General features: G+C 43.5%; 1 protein-coding gene across 2 annotated transcripts in view; it reads right to left on the reverse strand.

The window, feature by feature from the left end:
* RASGEF1C (RasGEF domain family member 1C) overlaps nucleotides 1-27590 on the reverse strand; it is a 79579-nt gene that overhangs the window by 29800 nt on the left and 22189 nt on the right. The window contains exons 2-5 of one of the 2 annotated variants that reach the window (XM_042790308.1): nucleotides 14993-15204; nucleotides 5104-5286; nucleotides 3366-3488; nucleotides 631-768 (exon numbers count right to left, since the gene is read on the reverse strand). In XM_042790308.1, the coding sequence (XP_042646242.1) occupies nucleotides 631-768; nucleotides 3366-3488; nucleotides 5104-5280 (438 nt within the window). In that variant the 5' untranslated portion in view covers nucleotides 5281-5286; nucleotides 14993-15204. The remainder of the gene's footprint in view (nucleotides 1-630; nucleotides 769-3365; nucleotides 3489-5103; nucleotides 5287-14992; nucleotides 15205-27590) is intronic. The other variant, XM_042790309.1, reaches the window with a different exon arrangement.

Consider the following 27590-nt stretch of genomic DNA (forward strand, 5'->3'; position numbering starts at 1 on the left):
ATGGAAAATTAGATTTCAGCACAGGTGATGAAGGGCATAAGCAAATGGAGAAAGTGAGACAAAAAAGAACCATAAATGCCTTTAGAGAAAGGAAGACTTCATCAGGTACTTTCAGACAACTGAGGATCTTTTTTAGGTCCCCAATGCAATCACTTGGTAACTGTCTGCTTTGCTCTACTCCTCATTTACTAAACTAAACATCCTGGAGCGCTCTTTGAGCCACTGCTTGGCCAGGATGGTTGGTCTCAGGCCATGATACTTCACTCCTCTGCTAGACTATAACTTGGGAGATCACAGCTCTGTTGCTATCTGAATTGTGACCACCACATTCAGTCTATGCTATGCCTTCAGATCTTCTGTCTGTAAAACAGGAATGTTACTATCTTACAACAGATAAATTCCACTGATCACTCCAATGTGTCCCCATGTCACTGCCACAGGAGTACCTAAACTGAGAGATGAGGCTTCCAGGGAAGCTACTACAGGTTTTAACCACCAGAGGAGAACAAAACTGTGAGAGTGTCCATGAAGAGGCATGGAACAGAATGTGGCAAAAGGAGGGAAAGGAGGAACCAATTGGGAAAATGAACTTAACATCTCCACGCAACATCCCAGGTCAGACATCCTCACCTCATCACACGGGGCTATCCTGTGAATCATGTCTTTCAGATGGCCAATCATCCGCTCTTCCTGAAAGTCATATGGGAATGTCTCTGTCCACTCTGTCAGCAACTGTAAGATTTTGGGTCCAAACTTTCTGATCCGAGCCTGAAACGGAAACCAGAATGATGTACAGCCATTGAAATGTGTTTACTCATTAAAGTCTCCCAGCAAATATATATGTCACTGAATGCAGGGCCAGATTTTCAAAGAAGGAACTTATGGTTGCACCTGCAAAAACTGCACACATGCAAACAGATAGTGTGGTGCACAAATGATACATTTTGGCATGCAAAATATACCAGAACTTAGATGCATGCACAACTGCCTGTTTTACATGCAGATATAAGTATTCTGCACATGCAACTGGACAGTTTATGGTTGGACAGACATTTTGTTGGTACAACCTTTATACCTTTTTTAAAAATATCTGGCCTTTTGCCAATTTGAACCATACGTTCCTCCCTTTTGTACTTATAACCCTCCTATATTTTCATCCATCCCTGAAAAATTGATTGGAATGTATTTCTTGACCAACAAAGAGGAGATTTTTGCTTCTTTGCTTTCTAGCTGTATGAAAAAACTGCTTAGCGACCAGTGGCTATTGTAACATGAGGAAGAAAAGATGGACAAAACACCAGCACTTTAGTAACATTACCTGGGTTACTGATAATGTTGCTCTCTTCCCACATGAACTCAAGGTCATGATAGGACAAGGACACCCACTCACAAAACACACAGCTGATGCCCACATTACTTTTGGTGTAGATTTATCTGAGGATGTAGCAGTATGAATAATCAGGAAGATATGGGGCAAGGAAAGAAATATGGGGAAAGGCACAATTGGTGCATTAGTGTTATTTCAAAAGACAGCCAGTGATGCTGCTTCCAAAGCTTTCATCCTCTGTTATCCAAGAACATGTGAAAAGGAAATTGCGCTAAACAACAAACTGCATTTTTATTTACAGAAAACACAGACCAAAACAAACAGCCTTCTTCTGCATCCTACGTACTGTACCTAAAGTGTACCCTGTAATCAGGAAAAATTATACTCTCGAGCTCCACAGCTCTCTGCTTTTCAACCAAGGTGGTTAAAATGCATATTTCAGCTTTCCACCAACAACAGGTTTCAATGAACCACATCTCTAAAAATAACTGCTGTCAGCTAGCATTAAGCTCACGCTCAAAGACCAGCAGGTGGCTGCTAAAGGGAAAGCTTTATTGGAAACTACAAAGGTCTGGGGAGACATTTGCTCCAGCTGTGTAAACTGCTATTATGAATTGAAGGAGAGGACTTTGTGCAAGTCACAAGACACAGGGGATGGGAGGTCACTTGTGTGCAAAGTGTCAACGTCAGCCCTAGTCTCAGGAACACAAAATCAGCTGTGTCCCACCAACTCTGTGTTACTACAGGCCAGTCCAAAATGCAGATTCACTTCAGGCAGACTGGGAGTTCTTCATTATAAAACAACGTTTCTCATTTCCTGCAAAGTTTAATGAGCAGTGACACTTCACAATGCTCACATTTTAATCCTCTTAAATTGCATCTGCCATCACATCAAAGAACAGAACCCATCACGCCTTCGAAAAATTGTTTTTTATGGTGCACCTCATACGGATATTTCTATTAACACTGACTATGGACAACCCCAGTATCAGATTTCTACACAGTCTGGCTGATTGCTCTCCACAGTGCAGGCAGAGCTCCTGTTACTCATGCAACCAGTTGCCTGGGCAAAAACAAGCACACGTGTTCAGACGTTGGTGATTGAGTATTTCATGCCAAAAATACTGCTTCAAAACTGGAAAGGCTGATCTTGAGAATCATTTCAGAATTTTAGGGATTTTGGAAAGTTGCAGCTAATACATGTTCTCTGCTCCACTGCACTGAAGATGCATCTCTTGCTCCAGGTAATGTACTGGATAGGTCTTCATCCATGCACTGAGGAGAGCTTGGGTGGAATCCAGCACGGATTAAGATCCAGCGGGATCCATCTCCACTGCAGCGTCTGTGGGACTTGCCAGAGGATGCACATGCGTTGTTACACACTGTATCAGTCTGCACAGTCCCTAGAGCAAAACAAGGAGTGCCGACGCAGTAACAGCTTGCCTCTTCTCATTCTGTTAGCTTGTCAGAGCCTCACTTCTGCTTCAACTCATTCCTGCTGTGCCAGCCAGCGCAGCTCTGCAGCACAGCCATGCGGGCGATCTGTCAGTGCCGGCAACGGGAGGTTAGCAGGTAGCTGCATGCTGTTACACAGTGTTCAAAGTGACAGGTAAGGCCAAGAGGAAATATTACTGTACCAAAAGCAAGGAAGCAAAAGGGCAGACGCATTAAGTGAAAATGGGGAAGAGAGTGGTGTGTCGGCATCTGCAGCTGACAGTGTGTGAGGTTTACATCCTATCTCCTTGCATCTCTCAGGCTTCATCAGAGCCTTGAAGAGGTTAAGAAGGAAAGTCACCTGGGAAGACTGAGACAGGGGAAAGGGAAAATTGGCAGAAGATTTGAAGTGACTAGTGCCTGGAGCACTGCTCTTGGATAGGGATACTAGGATGCCTCAATGTCTGGATCTCAGCAGCAATTGTCATCTTTTATGAGAAAGTTTCATTCAATCCAAAGGGAGGCAAAGGACAAACACCAGAGCCCCAGAATTCTCTGCCCATTGAAAATACCTCACATTTTTCTCTTGTGAAGATAAACTAACCTTGTCCAGCACAGGGTCGTCCAGCCGCTGTTGCTCAATGCACTTGTGACAAACTTGGGACAAAAGCTCATGGGGTTCGATGAAGAGTCTGGAACTCAGCAGGAATGTAAAGATATAGGCTTTCTGTGGGAGAAAGACAAGCAGACCTGCTGTAAGAGCTGCAAAGTGGATAATACTAGCCATAAAAGCCCCAAATTCCACAGTTTTTATACTTCCACTGGGACAGATCTTTATGTCCAAGACATAAAGATTCCTGACCCAGAAAATGGAACCGGTTACAGTGGGTGCAGGAGGCAGCACATCCAGCCTTTGGTTGCTCAAACCCTGTGCAAGCATCCAGTGAAGACAGTGTGCAGGGCATTCTACAGGAGCGAGCCCAGGTATAGGAGACAGCACAACCAGGGCTGCATGGAGGCCAGTGAAAGCTAAACATGTAGACACTCAGGCATCTCTGTGTTGTACTGGGTTGTGAGCTGCAGACGCCCTCAGATTAGCTACATCTCGCTATAGCCCTGCAGGTCTCACCCATCTTGTTTTAAGGAATATTTCACTTATTTTATTAACTCCCCCAAATTAATTTCTATCAGCCAAACCATATCATATGCAGTCCCACATCTGTGAAGCTGTGGGAAGCAGGCCTGTTGGTTAAATCCTTAGATTTTTAAAAGTATTTCAGCAGTGAATTTAAAATATATTCATGAATCCTCAGTTGTTTGCATTCTGACCCCTCCTGGCGCCCGAATTATCTTCTTTCTCCCAGACCTAGCCATGTTCCTGAGCAGCAGGTATAATATTACATATCACATATTGCTTAATGAAAATCTCACAGCCTAATCTGTCCATTACCTATTTGTATTGCCTTTCTGTTCTTTTTTTTTTTTTTTTTTTTAATAGATATGCTTCTTTATTACTCATTTTTAGCTGATCAGAAGCCAAGCTGCAGGTAATTTAAAACATGCTGTCTGCTCTGCATTGATAACTTTCTCAGTTTTCTAAACTGCCCAGAAGTCAATGCTACTCTGTGCTTTGAAATACAAGCCTTTCCACAGAGATATATTAACACTTTAAAGTCTTCCAGTCAAACCCCGTTCTGAATTCCACTGGAGATGTGTAAAATCCAGTGAAGTCAATGGCCTGCAGGATCATAAACCTGCTTCCAGTTCAGGTCCTCACACTGTTGGTGAAGAAACACTGCATATTCACTGATAGAGCAAGGATTAGGATTTGGACTGTGCTGTCCAGTGACTGCACAGTTGGTGTGAATATAACCCCAGGTAAATTATAAACCCATCAGAAGGAGTATCTCTGTTGTCACTGAGGGAATGCTTTGTACATGCAAACCTGGATGACTTCAGCAGCTACTGAAATTCAGCTCATTTAATGCCAGTTCAGACTTGAAGTTTTTTGCTTCAGTCTTCATCTAAACCTTTCTGGGATGCATTGCTATTTCTGAAGCACACCAACTGCTATATCACTAATTCATCACCACAACAGCTTTCCCCCCAACCCCATTTTCTTACTGAAAGGCAGTATCAAGTTTGGGATCTGCTTTTTCATAGGAACAATTATGGAGCAGTGAAACAGCATTTAAAGCAATGCAACAATTTACCAAGCTTTAATTGTATGCAGCTTTTAAATTAGCCCTCTTAATTCAAAATTTAACACATTTGCACTTTTGCATAAAGTGCTGCCCCAATTCATCAAAATTAAACTGTTTATTATACTGTGAATTGCTTACTTCAGGGTAGTAATCAGTGGTAGGTATCAGATGCTGGATTAGAGCATCCAGAGATGCTGAGGTAAGGTTTCCATCCTGGAAGATCAGTCCTCCTTGTTCATCTTCTTTTGAAGTATGTAGATGAGGGCTGAAGCCACATGGGGTAAACATACTGGTAGAACTCAGCGTTTGGGGCATGCCTTGCTACAACAGAGAGGAACTCACGTCAGGGACAAGATCCATCAGATTCACAGCCACATCTGTCTTCTGGTTGATTTGAAAAACACAAGCCACTAATGAGAGCTTCCTGTTCACAAAATTAACATGATCCCTTCATTATAACCTTTTACTGTTGTCATTCACAGATGATGCCTGCAATGGGAAATACACAGGAAAACGGGACATTTTAATTTATTCTTTTGGGCCAGAAAGTGATGGCAGCTCCTTTGGGCTGTCACCCCAATCAAGAGTGTCTGTGATGATTCCCTTTTTTCTGCCATCCCTGGTCAGTCCCACGTAGGAGAAGCAACGTATTCAGAACTTGAATTCAGCAGGTTCCTGAGCAGAACAGAGCTGTTCATTTGAACCTCTGTCCCCCCAATAATGAGTCAGGGAAAATTTAGGGTGAGAGAGGGTGATAAAAGGGGTACCACCTAAGGCTTGCTCAGGATGGACCTTGAGAAATGCTCTGTGGCTCCCACAGGACAGAAGAGGTGTCAGAGCGAGTGAGGGGGTAGAAGCAGGATCAGAAGTCAGCTGAAGGAGGATGGAAAAATGAAGGGGGTTAGAGAGAACAGAGAACATGGGAGCTGAAAAAGAGATTGAAGAGCAAGGAAAAGAGAAGTGAGGAAGAGGGAGAAGGCAGACACTTGCGCTATTTTTGGAGCCTGAAGTTAGTCAGTCCTAGATCTATAATTAGGTACCAAATAAATGTTTCAGAAAGATCCTGAGTACTCATCGACTTCACTGGAGATGCAGAGTGCTTAGCACATTTGAAAAGGAGGCCAGGGAAACTGAGCGTGTAGCCCAGTTTCAAGCTCCCTGTATTTCAGTTCTCTGGGTTCTTTGGGTTGCATTCTAGGTTCCGTCTCAATTTTGTGGCTTACAAACAGTTTTAATGTTTTTTCCGCTGAGCTAAGTTGTTTTGTTTCTGAACTGGTGCAGGGGGATGACAGATTTTGCCCTGAGAGCTTTAAAGCATCTCCAGCTGCCTCTGAAATCCCACCCAGAAGCTGCTCTGCTCTCAACTAGAGGCAGCATTATAGGATGTGGACTGGGAAAAGGACAGTGCATGCTCACTCCCAGACCAGCAAACACATCATCCAGGGCAAGGGACCCCTCTGCAACTTGACTATTTGTTTCTGAATTTGATTTTACTTGGTGCGAGCGAGGATGGGAAAGAGATGATGGAAGGGAAGAGTCCTAGAGCCAAGCTCTGCTCCCCGAGCAGCTACAAAACTTCTCCCAGGACTCCAGCTCTCCCTCCTGAGCACAGCCTCTGCCTGCTGGAAGAGCAAGATCCGTACCCCGCGGCCTGCTGAGCAGGCACCGACCTCCCACGTAGGAAGGCACAGGGCCACACGCTGACACTGCCTGCCTGCCGCCGCGCCTCAGCCTGCCGGTGCTCGGTCACAAGCAGTCAGCAGATATGACTTATTTTTTGATATATTTCTCTGCTCTTCTCTGTATTCCATTCTATCTGCTTTTCTGCCTTTTCCCCATCCCATACAACTTCAAAAGCTGCCCCATGGATTTGGCTTAAAAATTTGAGTTTCTCCCTCACATGTATCGGTAGATGTGCTGTGACCCAGACAGTCAGCTCAGCTGTAGTTACACATACTGTATGTTGTAATTACTCCTGCAAAAGCATCTCTCTGCCTGGCACAACCCATCTATTCCCCCCCAAGCTCAGGCTGCTGCAACTTGCCAACTCGGAGCAACCTTGAGCTGCTGAGGATGAGAAGGGCAGCGAGCCTGTAAGCCAGGCAGGGTGTGAAGCCCTGGGAGAGGCTGGGAGCTGGGTCCCAGCACTGTGGAAGATCAGGCTTTACGAGCAAAACTTGGGTGACTTCATCCTTCAAAGGAGGGACTGTTCCCCAGGAGCCAGCGGTTTGGTTACTGTGTCTTATCTCCTTCTGGGAGGCTCACACAGGCTGGGAGTGTGGGCTGCCTCCGGGATTTGCAGTCAAACAAAAAGGAACGAGAATGTCAAAACCAACAAGTTCCTACCTTAACTGAAAAATAAAATAGATGTCAGGGATTTTAGTTTATTTTAAAGACCAGAGTATCTATCAGAATGTCATCCTGGCCAGAATAGAAGTTGAAGTATCTAGTTTTAATGAATGTGCAGATGTGCCCGTTAATAAGGCTCCAAGAGCAAGTAATTGCTGCTTTTTGTACACAGCTCAGACTGTGTAGTAAATGGGAAAGACTGCCAAATCCCATTTGTTACTTCTAACACACTCTGTGTTACATCTTGTTTCTATGACAATAATCCCAAGAAGGATTACATGTCCATATAGATCAAGAAATAAATCTAATGGACGTGTATCTGTCTAGATGAGGAGAAGAAAAGGTTAAAACATCTGAGAACTTAGAGGACACATCCTGACTTCAGCATAACACAGAACTCAAAGTAATAATGCATTCAGTGCAATCCCTTACTGTCAGTGCTGGTTTTATTATCAAATAGAAATGTATCTAAACAGGATATTGCTTGAACTTTTGCATCTCATTACATGAGAAATCTTGCTGAAATACATAGTAATGTTTCTTAAGAAAAAAATTACCCTTTTTAAAAAAACTGAATAAAACCAGCTGTATAACTGTCACTGAGACATCCCTCCTGAGTATCGTTAAGGAATTAAATTTGACTTTTTATTATGAAATTCCTGGTCTAATCTCAAGTTTTTGGGCAAGGCCTGTGTCATATCTCAGCTGGTGCCTGGTTGCCACCGAAGACCTGAAGGTTTTAGCTTCATGCCCTTTTGCTCCCTGTTATCTGATACTGTTACAGCACAATGAAGGCCAACTGCACAGAGACTAAAAATCTCTTGCACTAATAAGCTTGACAGTAACTAACATTAGTAATTGGCAGACAGGAATTTAGGATGGGGACCTCTCTGCTCGCAACACCCAATCTCTTTTTCTGTTCATGCAGTTTCCGAAGTACTCTTTTCAAAGTACTAAATAGAAACAAGATCTTGTTTTGAAAGAGCCCAAGTATGTGACCGCCTGCAGTAGGCACAAGATGAGGTTATGCTGTCAACCACTCACAGAATACAGAAACAAGGGAAGCACTGAGAGAGGAAAACAAACAAGCAAACAACCTCAAGGAGATCTATCATATTGTACAGCTGGTGGTTTGGATGATGGAAAAGGTAGACAGTGTAGACAGAGCCAAACACTTTTTAGAAGAGCAGAGTGACAGAAGGAGAGGCAACACCCCCAGGCTGCAGAAGCGAAATTCCAGTTGAACATAAGAGAAAATCCTCCCCTGAGCGCCACGTGAAATTGGAAGAGGGACTGGGAAAGGATGTTCAATTTCCATCCTGGGAGATTTTAAAAACTCAACTACAGGACTTATACAGAGGTGAGAAAGTTTAAAAATACATCAGCTGAAGGAACAGCATCCACCAACCTTGCTAAGTACAGGGAAAGCTAATCACAACAAAAAAAGCCAAACCCCCAAGTTTCACAAGTTCTGCTGCTCTTACGCATACTTACTAAGACCTTGAAATTTCCATGTACTGGAGGGCTGGTGTCCTGACTTTGGAAAGAGATACTGCTATATACTGGTCCCAAAACCATGCTTCATGCTTGTAGGTTCAGGAGCAGAGATGCTTTGCTAATAGCAAAGGCTCTGGTGGCAGTGACAAGGGCAAAATACAATGTGTGCCTTGAAAGACTGCTAAATAGTGCTCCGGAGAGAGTGCTGCTGGTGAGAGGATCTTAGTGAAGGACAGGCTTCCACACCCTGCCATGCAAAATGACTGACTATACAGGTGGCTGCACACATACAGCATTTAAACTATCTCTGTGCTCTAAAGGACTGAGAGCTGGAGAAGTGAAAATGTCTCTGCACTGGTTAAAAAAAGAAAAAAGAGAATTCAAGGGCAGACTGTTTCTGGGACTGGTCTCCATTACACAGGACCTCCCATGTGGCAGGGCATGCAGCTCCTTCCTTGCCTACAGAAAATTAAAGTTATAAAATGAGAAAAAAAAAAAAAAAAAAAAAAAAGCAGATTGGACTCAGCACTGGCATCTGCACAAAGGCAACATAAAATGCTACTGAATTGGTACAATAGCATTTTGCATTAATTTTACCAAAATGTTACATCCACCAACAGTGGCACAGTGCCACCAATAATCCCAGCTCTCTGCAGGTGATGCTGAGCAAGAAGGCACAGGAAAGGTCCCTCCTCATTTGTTGGGGAACTTTGCAGTAAGGTGTCCTCATGACCCTCTATCCTCAAGAATGAGGAGGACAACGGTGTCACACCAGATCATGGTGGGCTCCTCAATGTTCTCCCAGATCTTGAGGCTGTGAGTTCAGCCAAGGATTCCCTGATTGGGAAATGCAACAGCTTCTTCAACTGAGGTGGTTTTGGATGACAAAGTCAGGTTTGCTGGAAGTGAGCCCATTGCCACTGCAGACGAAATGCACTTCTGGGGTGTTACGGTAATAACTGGAACAGGCAATCTTCTCCTGTATTTATTACTACATCAACTATTTTTTGCTATTCTTCTACTTCATCATTCATCATTCTTGGCTTTTATTGGCTATTACAAAGTGCCTTTTCTTTAGATTCTTTTAATACATTTCATACATTCATAAGTTAGGAAAATAAATTAAAAAATAATGGCAATATACTGCTTTTTAATCTTTCTCCACTGGCCAGCTCAGTATTGCAACACAGCGATGAAAATAGGCAATCCACAGACACAGTACAACTTATGCTGCTTACACAAAAATATTTAAGGACTTATTTCACTGAGCCAAAGCATGGAACCAAAGGATCACCAATGCTTGGGAGAAAAGCCACCCACAAACTCTGCACCTATCTACATCTGCAGCTGCCTTAAAACCTCTGGAAAACCAGCGCCCAAACTTGGAAAACTGAGGAGGCATGGCTTAAAGAAAGGACTGCCTAACCACGGACATAAGATGGGCCCACCAACCCTGCAGCAAGAGAGGTTCAGTGTGCTAGAGGACAGCTAACAGGCTGCCAGCTCTACCTTCCTGGTGCCAGCCAGGTGACCTGCAGCAGAGCCACGAGGGTAAATACCCCACCAGCATTCCCCAACTCCACTGCCTGCTGTTACAAATGTCCCCATGGCAAGTAAAGTTAATGCTTACGTGGACATGAAATGTTCAGGAAACATTTAATGTGTTTTTCAGAGGCTTTGATGTGATAAGTGTTTTATCCTTTATCAAAAACTTAATCACGCTGTTTACTTTTGATCTTCATTTCATCTCTGCCTTCCATCTGCTCTGCCTCTCTCAAGGGGAAACAAGAGCTGGTACCACGTGATGAATGGAGCGGGGCTGCAGACTTATCTTCCCACCCACTTAACTTTCAGATTAACAAAATAAATAAAACCCTTCCCACTTCAGAGATGAAAGGCACAAGCTTTTGACAACCTCCCACCAGAATTACAGGAGCTAGAGAGGATGGTAAGGGAAGGTGTAAAGTCTGGGGTGTCCATCTGTGCCACGAGGGAGGCTCTAGTTTCGCTCATTACCTTGACCATGACAGGAAGCTCCTCCTTACAAGAGCTCGGGATGTGCAGGTTAGTACTCAGTGAGCACTTAAGGTCAAACATAATTTGGCATGGCACCGAATTTAACAAGCGTACCTAATCCAGAGTGAGTTGGACTGGTTCTTACTCCCATCTGGGAACAGAGGTGGGAGATGTCTCCCATCCCATCTCAATCCTGCAGAAGTCTATTGGTCAAACTTTCACCAAAATCAGAGTTCAAGGAAGTGAAGATGGTTCATACTAGAACATTTTGGAAAAACATCTTGGAGAATTCTTGACCAGCTTCAGTAATCAAACCTACTAAACAAACCATCATTAATCTCTCTATGTGACATTGGAAGATCTGTGCTGAAGGATTTGCTCTTCTCCAAAAGCATTGGGAACTAAGGGATGGAATAGCAGGAAAAGAGGAAGAATTGCAAGCAACCAGCATCTTCTCTAGGTGGATGTTGGCCCAAATGATCTAATGGACGGCACAGAGCTGCAGCTCAGGGCAGACATACAGATCTCTTTCTCCTTCAATGTTTAGTTGCAATACCACCAAACCCAAAGCCTTGTTTGTTCCAATTCACATACAGGTGACTCCTGCCCCAAACAAAAGCCAGGATAGGAAACTGGAGCCAAAGGTGATCTACTTAATGCCACAAGTGGAAGAACCACCAACTCCCAATCCTATCCACTGGACTTTGGGGTCCAAGCTATAACCAGAGTTAACATCTAGGTAGCTTGGAAAAGGCTTTGACTCCTACACTGAGACTCAAGTAGGTAATGATTGAAGGAGAAGAAACAACTGCGCTGCAGAGCAGGCTGCACACTGAAGGTGAGTTCCAAACCCTTCCCATTGACAGCTTCACAGATAGCCCAAACACACAAACCACAGCCAGAAGGATTTAGCTGCTTGTAGATGCATAATCTGGGACGAAGACACTTTTATCTGTGATGCTTCTCGTCTCTGCCACATGCTTTCTGCGGGTCAGGACACGGTGCGAGTCCTTCAGCTGTTCCCCATGAAGCACTCCCTTTCTGCCCATCCCCTGGGGAACAAACCCTGCTCCAAGCGCTCAGCCAGGACAGCACCAGACACAGTCAGGTCTCCTCTGCCTCAGTACCTGCCCACCACTGTCACACAAGCCCTAAATACTGGTGGGCTCAGCAGAAACTTCAGTAACATATGCTCATTTTTCTTTACATTGCTTTCAGTAATTTTCCAGTTATTCATCTTTGCTGACAAAAAAATTTCAAAAGGTAATCATAATGAGTTGAAATACTGATTTATCTCCAGTTCTTTTGTAGGGAGGGAAGGAGAGGAAAGAGAAGAGAATGAATTCTAATGTTTCAGAAAACAAAAGGAAAACCACTGCAAAGTAATTGCATCCAGTTGTCAAGGCCATGGTTATAAACGTTTTCAGCAAGAGTACCTGATATTAACAAATTCAATGTATTTGACACTGGTGTAATTAGGAAACTGGTAGCAGATGTAACTTTCTTTTCACCTTTACAACAGGCCATAAAACATTCAATTTACAGTCCATGAAGTTGTGAGATTGCAGAAAACTCAACCTGTCAATCCTAGTACTGTTGGAAATGGTTAAATGAGCAATGTAAGGAAGCTACACAACTGAGAAACACAAAAGAATCCTGGAACGGGAAGGGTGGGGAAAAACACTTAAGTGCAATATTCTCCAAACTCAGTAACAATGATTACATCTCAATGCACGCTGGTTCTCTCCCCTTTCCTTGCAGCAGCTGAGGCACTTTACTGAGATTCCCATGAGTGAGCCTGCAAGAGCAGCGAGTTTAAAGGGTTTGGGTATCTAATCAAAATTTGACAACAATTCTATTTCCTTTGATCCCACCTCTTACTCATCTCCCCTCCCAAATCACTTCCCTAAAGAATTCACCCCCACACTCCTCTTGTGTACACTCTCCTTTCGATACTGGAGATCAGGTGGGTAAGGAAAACTCCTGATGAATCTAAACCAGCAATCACAAAAAGCAATCTTGGCTAAAGCAAGGGAAAGGAGAGCAGAGCAGCAGAGTGGGAGAGGACAGCTCTACATTGTGGTGTGGTGCACGGCACTCCAGGCCAGGGGGGAGATGTGATCCTGGAGCCTCAGGCTGCCTGGAAAACTTTTTTCTTCTGTAAAATTTCTTTTGGGAGTGACAAAATTCCACTATACACCTGGTTTGGCCCAAACTGAAGTGCTCCGAACTGTCCTGGGAGTTGCTGGAGCCTGAAGTTCAGGCGAGCGCTGCTGCCCATCCCCATTCCTGGGGAGGAGGTGAAGCCCCAGCCCTCAGCACAAGGTGGGGAAGGGGATGAGCTGGGGAGCTCTGATCAGGGGAGAACAGGCTGCAAGTGCAACCGAGCTGCAGCTCTCATGGGGCACTGGGGAAGCACCTAAAGCACAAACCCTCTTCATCCAGTTTTTCAAGGAAAAACCCAAACTAAGGTGACCTCTGATGTAAAAAGCACTACAAACTCACACACTAAGCAATTCTCAATGGGCATCCAACTTCCTCATGAAAAAGCATTCTAATCCAAAAGAGTAATTCCAAAGATTCAGAGCAGAAACCGGGTCCAGCACCTCCAAGTCAGCATTTACATTGCCCCAGAACTCACAGAGAAGCCTCAGGTCTCCATTCTCTCCCCATTAGCACTTGGGCGAGTCACAGAGCAAAAGCTAATGTTCATTGCAGGCACAAAAACCATCCCAGCCTCTTCCTTTGCAGCAGACCTCCAAACCAGAAGGGCCTGGTGCAAGCAGTGTAACTCCATTCCCCTAAAGACACTGCAATGTGACAGGAAAAAGATTCAACTCAAACCCCACAGAAATTACTGGGCTCTGCATCCTACATATTTACTCCAGGCTAGAACAAGAGCTTTTATTCTCTGAGATATGCACATAGCTGCATTCAAAGCCAGCCAACAGGAGGGGCATGTGTATGTCTACCAGCTGAATTTTTTCCATCATGTCAGGAAGAATGATCACAGCTACTCTTGTACTAGAGGTTTATAAGAAATATCTTGCAGTCAAAATACTACAGTGAAAAACCAACTACGCTAACCAATTACCTTGAAATCTGACAGACATGCCTCAAAGAGGCCCAATTTATAGGTAAGGAGGCATTAAATCAATTACCAGCACAGTGCAAGCAAGAACAAGGTCACCTTGCTGAAGGAATATTTCTGTTTATGCTCATGTCAGAGTATTTTGTTCGATAGAGAAAAATGAAAACCTGATTATCATGAATTTGGTAGATTGGTCTGAAGTAGAATATAAATCAGAAATTAGAAGATTTATGGCCAATTAAATTGAACTCCAATCAAAATCCCATTCAGGCAACAGATCCCTGGGGGCTTCAATTTGTTAGTGCCACATTTTTTTAATAACTTTCTTCTTCATGTAACATCAGCAATAATAAAAGCCCTTCAATAACAAGCAGAGCCGCAAACACATTATTTATCTTAAAATGCCATCATTGCCTGGAATCAGAAAGCATTGAAAGGATGCACCGTAATCATTCAGGAACAACCCCCCACAAAACTGAAATAGGTGTAAAGCTTTTTTCTTAGTCTCAGAATAATCTCTCTTTTCATTAATCTGGTTCAAGTCTGAAGTATTTCTCCTGAGCAAGAGCGAGTTGACATTGACCCTGGCATGAGACTGAACGCAGCCTCCAATGCCTCAGACCCTTTCCCAATACTGCACGTGCATGTGAAGTACAGGGCTGGCGGCATAACTGTGCCTCATCATTATCAGATTTTTAGTATTATTAGAAGGAGAAATGCCTACCAATATATTCCAGATGCCCTTGACAGGATTCAAATGTACGCTTAAAGGCAGCAGTCTGGATTTCTCTCACTTTAGGCTAGGAGATCTATTTTCTGCTTTAATGTGCCTCTCTCCCCTTATGCCTCCCCCCTCCCTCCTGAGTTCCTGGTAAAAATGCTTAGACAATATAAAAACTCTTCTGATGTATAGAATTTTTTTGTTTGTTTTTAAAAGAAAAATTTATCCTTTTTTTTTTTTTTTTCATAAGAAACAGAAGGATTTCCTTTTCCTTAAGGAAAGAAAAAAGACAAATAGAACATAAATGGAACAAGGAAAGTTACAGTGCTTAGAGTGTGAATGAATTACCGTACCTTTTGTTAAACACAGAATTGCAAAATTTGCCCCAAGTGAAGTCAGAGCTCAACCAGGCATGGACAGAGAGGGAAATCCCGGAACAAAACCACGCAGGCAGCATTCCCAGAAACCACTGACATCAACAGGAGCCTTTTGGCTCAGTTCAGTCGTTGCTGACGGGCCACCACTGTGACTGCCTGGAAATCAGTCAGTGCTTGGATTTTCTTGCCTAGACAGTAGAAGAGGTGAGGAGAGGAAGTTATTTAAGGATAACTAACAGTTGCCAATCTGAAGGGCTGCGCGGTTTCCTAGTCTGGGCTGCAGCACCATCAAGCTCACACTTAAACAAGAAAGCTGCTGTGGGAATTTTATTTAATATCTAAATACAGAGACATGACATCGCGACTGCCTTCAGACCTCAACAGCCGCCTCCTCTCAGGAACAGCTTCTTCCAGGCCAAACCTGGAGGAATCAGTGGCTTAAAAGCAGCGTGGCAGAGTTGGGCCCCTGCAACACCGACAGCTTTGCATGAGCAAGGACGCCTCTCCCCATCTAAATGAATGCTGTCTCCACCGCATGCTGTCAGAATTACAATGGAAAGCCCGTAAATAAAACAAAAATGCAGACCTCAGTCCTCCTCTCATGACATCTGGGTGAGAACAAGCCCTGACAGGAATAAAAAACCTCCCACACTAAGCAAAGCAATTCTGCTATTTATGCAGAAGGAAGAAGGAAAGCTGTATATCAAACAAATAATTACAAGAGCAGCTTTATCAGTCCCTGCTGATTACTCTCAGCTCGGTTTGATGATTCTGCCAGAGCTCCGCAGGTTGTTCAGAGAGGTGCATGTCACAACATTTCACTCTCGGTTCTTTCATTTATTAGCACCTACTGCTACCTGTCTCTTAGTCAAAAATCTTGGCATACATTTAGAAATTAGTATCCTGGAGTCTGTCAGGGAGGTTTAAAAACCTATAAATCATATTTTTATATATACGCATACATCCTCAGACAGACTCCACACATGAATATGAATGCATAATGATGTATTTTGGGTGTTACATATACATATATATATATTTATGCAGTTATATAGACACAAACACATTTTTATGTAAGTGCATCTCCTCTCCCCAATATGTAAACACAGCAATTCAAGTAACTTGTTTATCACTGCTCCTGTTTGGGTGGGACAACATTTCATTTGACTTTTTTTTCTTCCCAAATTCACTAAAATATGCAATGGAAGAGGGTCTAATCTTTATTTCAGAAAACATCAGTGCCTTCTGAAGAGCTGACTGTCACCAATGTCAATGTATCACTGCTGTTAGTTACACTGTATTTGAGCAATGATCAGTTATCAGATTAGCACAAATGCCTCAGATTTTTGCTCCTAATTGCTATGGTCTGCAAGCATCCCTGAGATGCGTGGCCCACTGCAAGATATCCTTCGTGGCGAGCACCTCTGTGCTTCGGTGTGCAGTGCCGAGCCGAGGGGATGGACAATCAAGCACTCGATTTACAGTGCTCACGTTCCCTATCCTCAACTCACCTGCAAGAGCTGTGCCCAGGATTGCAGAAGGGAAAACTGAGGGGTCAGAGCTGAGCCCGTCAGCAATGGATCCAGCCACGCAGGCTCCCTAGCTAGCTCCTCCCAAAAATGCCTCAGCCCTGGGCTGGAGAAGCACTGATGATGACACTCGAGCACAGGACTTTGCTCCCTACCAGGGAAGACAGACAGAGCACGGAGGCTAAACCAGTGCAGCCAGTATCAGCATCCAGTCTTAGCTATTGATTTGGGTTACTTCATCCCCGGAGTGCTCCAGGCTGATAAGCAGGCTCTTGTGCTCTACGGATGGCATATGGACGCGTCTCCCTAAAAGAAACGAGCTCATGAGCTTCTGGATTTCCCCTTCTGGAGCACCATCTGTGCCTGCTCCCAGTCCCACCACTCGCTACCGCAGCGTGACCCGAGGCAGCCAGGCACGTGCCAGCGCTGGGGCGCTCGCCAGCCCCGCGCTTCTCGCGCAAGGCGAGAAAGCAGCAACGTCATCTGTAGCTATCCCCAAATTTAAACACATTCACGCTGGAATATGCTCAGCCCACGCAAGTTCAACCTTCATTTGGGCAGGCAAGGAGGCTTCTGCTGACAGATCTTCTCTGGCTGCATTAAGTATTTAAAAGAAAAAAAAAAAAATGAAGAAAAAAGAAGAGATTCTGCTGACACTTAGGATAACACAGTAAATGTGTAGTTGGGAAATAAATCCCTCAACTTCAGAAAGAGGAAATTTCAGCTGCAGGTCAAGTGCCACCGCAGGTGAAGGTGCTGGGCCCATGTGGGTCCTGCTGGGGCCCCACAGCACCAGGAAGCACCGTGCTCAGCCCTGACCACCTCGTCCCCAGCAGGCCAGGGGGGAACTCACCGCCGAGCTGACTAATTGCTCATTAGCCAAAATTAACTCTGCAAGACAATTCTGTGATCACTGCTGAAAGTCTGTCATTAAAAGGGACTGCAGACATTAGTTCTTCGCTTCCTACCGAAGCACCAGCGATGTGACGCTCTGGTTTCAGGATCGGCAACCTGCTCTCGGAGTAAGATGGGAATCGCCTGTGCCGAGCTGCCCACGGTGCATCCAGCTCACCCGCCTGCCCCACGCTGCCACCACCAGATGCATTGCAGAAAGGGGCAAGAGCACTGCAGAGGGCAGAAATCCAACAGTTTGCTCACTGCAGCAACCTCTTTCTGCTCTCGAGTAGTTAGAGACTAGTTCATACCCTAAAGCACGAGATTTAATATCCATCCAAAACCTGCTATTGTTAGTTATTCTCAGTGCCCATATGAAAATTATAACCTTCGGGAACCAGCAAGCAGAAGCCTTCCTAGAGCTATGGTAGGGAGCTCAGGGAAATATACATGTGTTGGAGGAGCTGACTTTAAATATTAGGGGATGATTTTTTTCTTGGCATCATTCCACTGATTTTTGTGGTATAAAACCCAGGGGTGAATATGGTCCAAGATATACACAAAATGAGCTAAATTCTGAACTGCACTTGCTGACCTCATAACTCTTCAGCAGTTGAAATGTGGGTTACAAAGCCAATTTCCATAAAGGACATGTTCAGTTAACAGTGGGAGACTGTGCTGACTCCAGCTGTGTGAGCGCACTACTGAGATATTTCCCACATAATCTACATTCATTCCATACTTTTTGGTAGTGCTCCTCAAAAGATGGTGTCAAGGGTGCAAATCCTATAGATCAGAAAGATATGTGACCCGTCAGAAAGCACAGAGCTTTTTTATCTCATTATTCTGTTGCTTTGAGAAGCCACAAACAAAACACATGGTTTTTCTTCCCCTCCAACCTCCAAGGCTGCAGGGTACCAGCTTGCGTAGTGTATAGGCAGCCCAGAAGGGGACATACACACACCCCTCCGCAGTGCTTGAAAAAGGACATACTCTACAGGGACACAGTGAAAATCCCAACTTTTGTCTAAGGATAGACATAAAAAGCTATATGCATTCATTCATTTTGCATATTGCTTGAGCAACAGTGAGGTTTATAAAGCAGCAACTACCATTGTTACGAAATTCCACTATTTTAATAATATAACAAACTACCTGATACAAAATTTGAATGCACACCAGAGTTGTTACCCTGTGGCTGAATGTCTCACCCTTACTTAATCTTCTAAGACTCCAGATCTGCACAGACAGAGACATACCCAACAGGTCTTTAAACACTGTAGGGGAATTTCTGGTAAAATTATGCATGTACAGATATGCAAATATGTAGGATTTGCAAAAGGAAGAGTCTAATGTCACCTGTAATCTCTCAGGCCCACAGATTTACACATGCAATTGAAGAAAACCCTTGACTTTCCACTCTGCATGGGAAATTGGATGAATCACATGCTCAAATTAGGCTTGGCATTGCCACATAGCTGGGGCCATATTCTAACCATCTTATTTCTGTTCAGCGGCCACAAACTCAACAAGCCCTTGAAATCAGTGTGATTATTCAAAAAGTCTGCTTCTGCTTCATGTGAATAAGGGGAGTCATCTCTGCTCCCCAGATACAACTCATTGCTCATGTAAATATTTACAGTAACAAAGCTAGATATCACATTTTAAAATTCAGTTTCTGGTATTTGCTAATTTTCTAGGACTACCAATACCAAAACCAGAAGCGTGCAACTTGTCTTGAATTCAGCTAATCAATTATTTCAGTTTGAATAATTCTAAAGGAGCTGATTCAGCAGCCTGTCTCAAACAAAGAATATTGATAGGAATGAGCAAACAGTGGTTTATGCTCAATTTAAGGCAATAACTAGAAGAAACATACAGCCCACTATCAACTGGATATAAACCAAGTAGGAATATCTGATAAGAGAGAAAAGCCTCAAAGGTTGTTTTAGTACTACTTAAAATTTAAATGACGATAGAGATTAGTGGTCAAGACATCAGCAGTGTGTCCAAAATTTGCATGGATGGGTTCCCAGTGCAAAACACCCTGCAGGGACCCAGGCTTTGGGAACAGGACTCAGGTCGTACTCAGAGAAACATTTATTGTTGTATGAGTTTGCAGAAGGATGGACACAAGAGAGATGAAGATTTCATTGCTAAATGCTGTGCTGGAATGTCCCCAGCTGCAGCTGTGATAGACACAGGGTATGAGAACCTGATTAAGAAGCAATCTGAACTCTGTAAAGGAAAACCTGTGGAAGTGAGGAATGTAATGAAGTGTGCAGCATTCAATGCAACCAAGACATAGGTTTAAATGTTGATTTGTAAACAATCCTAATTAGACCAGAAAATATAAGAATGGCACTCAGACAAGCCTTCATCAAAGTTTTCAGCAATACAGCTGAGGAGTTGAAATGCCAAACACAAAGAGCAATGCCCCTTCTCCCGGTTGTGCTACAACACTATGCTTTAGACGTGGTGTGTGGTTATTCTGTTCTTTGTGATGGCGCTTTAAAATCCAGGATGCTTTCCTTGCATTTCAAAACCCCATTTCAGCAGTCCCTGCTGTACTTTTAGATGGCGCTGAAATTTCACAGTCGATATTTCCTCAGCGACACGCAAAACTACTGAGAGAATCTATTTAGGAGGGAACCAGGGAGGTAACCAGCTGGAAACCCATGATGAAGGAAAGACTACTTGTTACCTCCCCGAGGGAGACAGAGGAGAGTAAAAGTTAATGGAAGGATAATCAGGAATTCTTCAGGGATATCAGTTTATAGGCCAGCAGCATATATAACTGAGACTTGTTTGCATATCAAGAGACTACAGGAGAAGGTGTGACAGCCAAATGCGGCTTATGAAAATATGGCTATCTGTAAAGCCGATAGCTTCCTCACATGTGAAAACACAATCCTAACGCTCAAACTTGGCAAGTGAAGGCTAAATAACACCAATATGTCTGTTTTGGGCAGCCTGTATAGTGAAATCACTTATGACATTTACAGTGTTTTCAGCAGACTTGCCCGGGACTCAGAGAAACAAGCTGGATTTTTAGGGATTTCAAGGATCTCTGCTAAAATATCCATAATAAATTGAATACTCATGCTTTAAAACAACATGGTCGAATTGGATGCTTTTTAATTGTCAGTGAAGAAAAAAAAAACAACAACTCGGAGACTGCTCAAAAACACCATGTTATGCTACAAGAACAGGACAAGATGTAATTCAGCTTTAGACAGATCTCTAGGTATTTAAGTTCTATCAAAGAGTTTTAACAGATTAAACTACAAAGAAGCTACAGTGTCCGAAAGCACAGCTGTAATGGCTATTTACCTACTCTGCAAACACCAAAAGCAGCATGTGTCTACAGTCATGTCGCCTCTCCTGGAGGCCTCCCTGTATCTCAGCAAGGCTGGGAGCCCCTGTCAATACTGGCATGGGAACCCTTTGGGGAAATACAAGGAGTTTGCCTGTATCTCAATGCCTTCCATACTGTAATAGACATTTTGTTGAAGTATTATCTTCTAGAGAGATCTGTGAAGATTCCCCCCCCCCCTTCACACCAATATTCCCATTCACTTCCATTCTACACATTTAATAATACTTCCAGCTACTCCCTGCAAGTGCCACTGCACCTCAGCCAGATCTGTGCCCTGACCTTCTGCCAAGACCAGCACAAAACTCCCCTTCCTGCTCCAGACTGGTTGGCAATATCACTACAGCCTATTAAACAGTATGAAAAGGAAGGACTGCTAAAAGCCTTTTATTGGGCTAAGCAATCAAACACAGGATTTTATTATTAGAATCTGTTTTGTTTAAAAGGAGGATATTGGCCAAGATTATCTCAGTCTGTTTTGTGATCATTTCAGTGAAATCCTTCATGTTGGCCAAATCCAGAAATGTGTGGGAAATTAAGTTATTTAGCTCATTATGCCTCTTTTACCATCCTAATGACCAATATTCTTCTTTATTGTCCAAGGCATCTTTAAGAATGTGTCTGTCATTCATAAATATATAATTGCCTTCTTGTTTATAATTTTATTAACATGGGGAGTATTTAAATGGCTACCACATAATTACCTGGGAAGAAAAAATTCCATCTTATATAGGGTACAATACAGGGCTGTAGTCCATTTTACCCGCTGAGTCATTTCTCCTTGGGACCTCAATTTCAAAATTCCCAAATCCTCCACTTTTAAAGCAATCCTTTTCATGTCACATTGGCTCTTCATTCCACTTCACTGCCACACTGCATACCATGAGAAGAGTCAAGAAGTTATTCCAGAGCTCAGTCCATTGTTATTCAGTGCCCATTTCTACAAAAGCCTCCAGGAGCTTCCAATTCCAAACGACCCTCCTGTAAGGAAAGGTTTGGGTTCAGCACAATGTCTCCATCCTCTCTAGAATCCTGTGATATTTTTTTCTCTCTCTCTCACATCTGCAAATCTTTGATAATTTTCACCTTCTCTAGGCAGTTCAATGACACTTTTGATTTGCAAGTGAGTTCAGGCAGGAATTTTACTGGATGAGTAGTTTTGCTATCTGCATGCATTCACTATCACATCAGTACTGGCTTTCTTCCAACCAGGAGACTTCGAAGACTCCTGAAGAGGTCTTTGTATTCAGATCAAGCCTTCTGCTGAGCTGTGGGCACTATCTGTAAAGTGATTCTATGAAAATGACATCATTGTGTGGCAAACACGATCTTCCTACAGTAAACTTGTTTGGCATACAAAGCCAAAACTGAGCTTTTTCAAATTGTCAGCATCTTGAGCTCAGTCCTGCAGCTAAATACCACGTTGTATTCTTTCTACTTCATGTCTCTCACATCAGCAACAATACAAACTCAGCAATCAAACCTGAGCTAGTGTTTTTTGTGATGACTCACAGAGCTGATTAAAATACAATTGCTCTCCCAGATCCGGGCTGGCTCAAAATGGCAGCAAATGTATCAAAGAGGTGTCTCTTAATTCCCCACCTTTTGTTCAGAAAATTAAACACACACAGAGAAGAGGCAGATGCAGTAATGGAGTGTGTGTTTTACCCTCGTTTGTAACCGGTCCAGCTCTTAACTAATGGGGCTTAATGTAGTTGTACATTATGATTTCAGATGGGCGTCTTTACTCACACGTGAGTTATGCACTTCATGAGTAGCAGTAACAAAACCGTGCACTCCCCAACTGAAGCACTGAGAAATAAGGCTGAAGTGAGACTCTAAGTTAAAATGACATTTAGTAGCATAACAGCCACATAATCTCAAGAAATAGGCTCTTAACCCATAGCAGGCTTATTTCTAATGCTGTGTTTGTCACAGGTGACATGAAGTTACATGCTCCCCAGACAGCAGTGACACACAGTAGAGAAACTTTCAGTCTCTCTGAATGCAAAAGTATTTGTCCTTGTCACCCAGTGAAAAGATGGCAACCCCAGACCAGCATGTGTTGTAATTACACCAGTACAGAGAACCTAGGGGGAGGAAAATTAAAGCAGCAAAGAGGTAGTGCCTACCTTTTGAATCAATTTATCTCAGGGCATGCCTGTAGCCCTCCTCTGTGAGGCACCGCTGCTGTGCGCTGGCAATGTCTCTAAAGCAGTCAACAAATATCGACCTCTAAAACACCAGCCAGGATTTTCTGTATGAACCTTGGATGTGACTCAGTGTGGGAATACATCTTCAAAAGCAAGAGTTTCAGACAGCACTCTCTTAAAAAAAACAAAAAAAAAACCAAAAAAAAAAAAAACCAAAAACCTCCCAAACAAATAGTTTGTTTCAAATCTCTCTTCCTTCTTCCTTTTGTTTTTGTTTTTAATTGCACCAGGAATGAGATTTTTTGGGGCTACTATTTTAAAAGTCCAGGCCTAGGAGAAGTTCTGCCAAGTCCTAGCAAAACATAATGTAATTTTAAAATTACAGTCTGACAAACTGCTGCTTTGAGAGAACGATCATCTTCTAAATAACTGGGCAGGCTGTCTCAAATCGCTGCTTTACATAAGCTAGAGAAGGGGCCGCAAGAATGCACAGCGGTCACTGCTCTAACTCTATGCAGGCCCTGGACTTCAAAGACATCTGAACATCACCACGTTGCTAATGAAAATCCCAGGGAATTGCTCTGCACTGTCCTTGCTCAGCCTGAATTTGGTTACAGTGCTGAAACATCAGGATGGTTTGGCATGTCTGTCTGTGCCTTGTTACAACTCCAGATTGATACCACACAGCTCCATCAAGTAACAAAAATCATGTCTCACAGATATGATTAATTTCCTTTGTGTTATTTAAGTCTGAGCTGGACTGAGCACTAGAGAATACTACACAGAGGCTGAGCACACAGGGAACAGCAGCGATCAACTGAACGAGTCTGATGCTCTAGACAACAATCCAGATTCAAGCTGGAGGTGGGACTGAAAAAGCAGTGATGGATGATCGCTGGGTTTCCCCAGAGATGGGAGAATCATCTGTTTTCACTCCTCCAAACCACTCTGCAGCTTTTAAGACCTGTCAACAATAAATCTCTGCCCAGCAGAAGAAAAGTAGTCTAGAATAACCCTGCAACACAGCCTTTCCAAGCAAACTGGAGTGACGGGCAATGGCACCTCTGCTATCAAGCCAGGCTCTGGAATCCCACTCAGCACCTCGGGGACCACAACATGCAGGGAGGGCTTGAAGAGCCATCAGGGGAGACACAGCTCCGCCTGCCCTTTGCTCCCCACAGCCACACTGCAGGTACCAAGATGATGCACTGCACAGGACAGGATGATAAAGGGCCAGGAAGCAGCTGGCTGAAACTGAACCCAAACTTCAGAGACATCATGCTATTCAGCAAAGAAAAGTGGTTTGGAGAACGTTCCAGCCTCAGTGCTGTCTTTTAGCCCAAAACAAGCCTGTGCCCTGCAGTCATCCATCCTGGGTCCAGGCTGAGGGACAGCGTGTGACGTTCTAGCCACATTGCTGACAGCCTAGCTGGCAGGCAATGAACAGCTTTTTGTTGCTGGATGTGAACCCACGTCCTTCAGCTGACTTCCCAGAGGCCATCAGACTTTGAACCTGCGTATCACCCATGTTCCTATAGCCAAGGCCAGTGCAAACCACCTACAGTGTCACCTCCCAAGGTGCAGGGTCCTGCAGAGCCAACAGCAGCAGCACAACCTGTGGCCACCTGCACCACAGCTGCTGCCTCCAAACAAGCAGGGTGAGAAGGCAAGAGCAAGAAAAATAGGAGTTGTCTGGTGAACATTTGATAACAGCACAAGCCAATTTATTATCCAGGGTGGAATTCACCCCTGAATTTGCCCCAGGGGGGAAGGGCAAATTCACTGTTAATAGTTTACATACTTGAAAAAAATTCAAACAGAACAAGACACTGCAGCCCAAGGCAGGCATGTGTCCCTGTCTTCCAACTTTAGCAAACTACAGAGCTCTACTTGCTGCTGGCTGCAACCTAGAGCATTAACACTGTACAAGATTTATGTTTAAAGCATATTATTAACACTTTTTAATGATGAAGGAGGCATTTTAGCAAACAGTAAATTCTGCAGAAGGTCTGTTTGGTAGAGTTATCAGTAATCCTATTAATGACAAGGTGCAATTTATAGCAAACTGGCAGTGGAAAGGAGATACAGGACTTATGTGAAACAAAAAGATAATACAATATTATTCCATTGACTGTGCTTTCTCTTAATTGCCTTGTTATGTATGCTCGGGGCACACAATCTATCACGGATGAAGTTGTTTGTTCATAAAGCAGCACGCAAGAGGTTTTTAATCCAAGATCCCTCTAGCTGCATTTCAGGATTTATTTCAAAGTTGTCCTTAGTTTTTCTATTTTAGTTAAGTTTATCCTAACATTAGCAAGCACTCCTCTAAAAAGAAACTGCTGTGCTCAGTAGTGCTACTTGCACCGCATTATGTGACCACTTACTAAGGCTTTACTCAGACTGCACAAAGAGAACCTAGTTTGCAAAACAGACTGCAGATCTTGTGTCACACTTCCCCATCCTCAAGTTTGCAGAAGGGATTCAGTCCTGAGGGCCAGCAGCCAACTAATATTAATTTGTGTGTGTCCAAGTGACCCATGTTCAACGTGCCAGGTTCAGCGCATGTATTCTAACCGAGGCATCGAGAATACCCTTTGCACAATTATGAAGCAACTCTACCAAACTGCATACCATAATTTTAATGTAACAACCAAACTTTACCCTTAAGAATGTATCTATCCTACTACATGAAAAAACATATTGGAAACTTTCAAAATTGTAGAAAGATGCATTTAAGGCTTTAAAATGGTTTAAACAATTTGTTTTCTTTTCAACATTAACTCATCTTCAGGTGTCCGTGTGGGAGGGCAGACAGATGGTTACTCAGCTGAGGAACTCGAGGCGGTTCTGTCTTTGTACAATCGTAACAACCAGCAGTATGGAAAGAAGATGGGCTTCAGACTGGGCCAGAGTCCAAATACAGGAGAAGAGACTGTGGAAACATCATTTAACTGAACTGCTCGGATCTAGCTTTTGTGTGGTTTTGCTTCAGCTTCGATTCCCAAGACTCTCACAGACTAATTTGGTCATTACGCCATGAACAGCTAAAAAGCCCAAGGTGCACATTTTTATACCATATATAGTGCTAAGAATGTAAGCTATGCTGGGAATGAAGATGATGAATGAATTTATTTTATTTGTAGTTTTAATTATCGGGTAAATTCCATTTACCACCTAAAATGTGAATGTGTTTTATTACAATAATATGCCTCCGGCATGAAGCCAAGACAGAGCTTCCAAGCAAGGGGGAGGGAGCACTAAATTTTGCTGGCTGGTGTTGAAAGTACTTGACATTTCTCCATTTCATTTCCTAGGTGCAACATCATAAATAAGCTCAATAAACTGTTGCTTACAGCCCTGGCCAATTTGAAACCCTACCTGATAGATTTATTTCAAGTATACCCTGTCCTCCAAAGCTGCTAGAAAACAACAACTTATCACTGCCAACCTGTTATTTCTAGATTCAACATTGTCTGTAGCATCAGCAAAGCCATTTCCAGTGCTTGTTTTCAGAGCTGCTGAAGGTGACTGGAAGCTGATGGTTGCCTGTACTCATTGCTGAAAACACAGCAGAGAAGCCGAGTGACATTCAGCTGTCCTACGTCACTTGCACTGCCAAAAATGGAGACCACAAAAATGCAGAAATAGATTTGGATTTTTTCAACTCATATTCCACAGTTCAAGAGAACCAGAGAATTATTCCTTGCTTAGGGTAATGCTGACCTTTTTCTATAGCTCTATTCACACAGCAACCAAGTTGACTTGCACCAGAATATATCAAAGTTTCTCAGCACCTTCTCTACTAAAAGCCATCAGCTTGGCATTACCTGCCTCTGGCAAACATGGAGCAAAAATCAATTGAGGGTGTTTCTGCGGGTGTGTACTTGTTAAAATACACACATGTGGCTGGCATCCTCCCCACAGATGACTGATGTTAAGAGGACTGGGACTTGGACTTTCTAGTTTCTGGAGAGCCTTACCTTAAAACAAACTGCAGATCAGACAGTCGTGGTCTGCTTTAGTAGTTCAGGTACACAGCAAAATTAGTGCAACCAATTCAATCCTGGGATCTGACACCTTAGTGACAAGCAGCACAATCGCTTTGTACAGCTGATGCAAGCTGGGAGCTCACACCACAAGCAGAATTTGCAACACACCTATCTCTGGGTTCTCCGACTCAGAAAGCTATTTCACACTCATGCTGTTATGCTGCTTTGGCTGATATTTCAGCTTGTGAATCAAACCCTACCCTGCTCATCCCTTGATAAGGCCGTTTGCCACTCACCACCCTCTGCATGCCCAGAGTTCTACAGCAGCATTTCCCTCTCACACATTCAATGCAGCAGTTTGGCCTCTGATCCCAGCTGGAGCTGCTGGGCAGAGAGACACAGTCCAAGAGATTTCCACAATATTGTGGCTCTCCATGAATGACTTCAAAGGAACACACAGATCCTATCTTCTGGAGATTAGCTGGAATTGTACTGCCTGCATAGGCAAGCTTGTTCCAGCCTTTTATCCTGTAACTTGCAGGATCTCCCTACAGCACAGAGAACTCAAGATCACATTTGCCAAAGCCTCCTACAGTGGGTCTGCAGGATGGTCATTTCCAGCTGGCAGAG

The sequence above is a fragment of the Tyto alba genome, unplaced genomic scaffold (genome assembly GCF_018691265.1).
Source record: "Tyto alba isolate M040663 unplaced genomic scaffold, T.alba_DEE_v4.0 Super-Scaffold_17, whole genome shotgun sequence".
NCBI classification, from domain to species: Eukaryota; Metazoa; Chordata; class Aves; order Strigiformes; family Tytonidae; genus Tyto; species Tyto alba.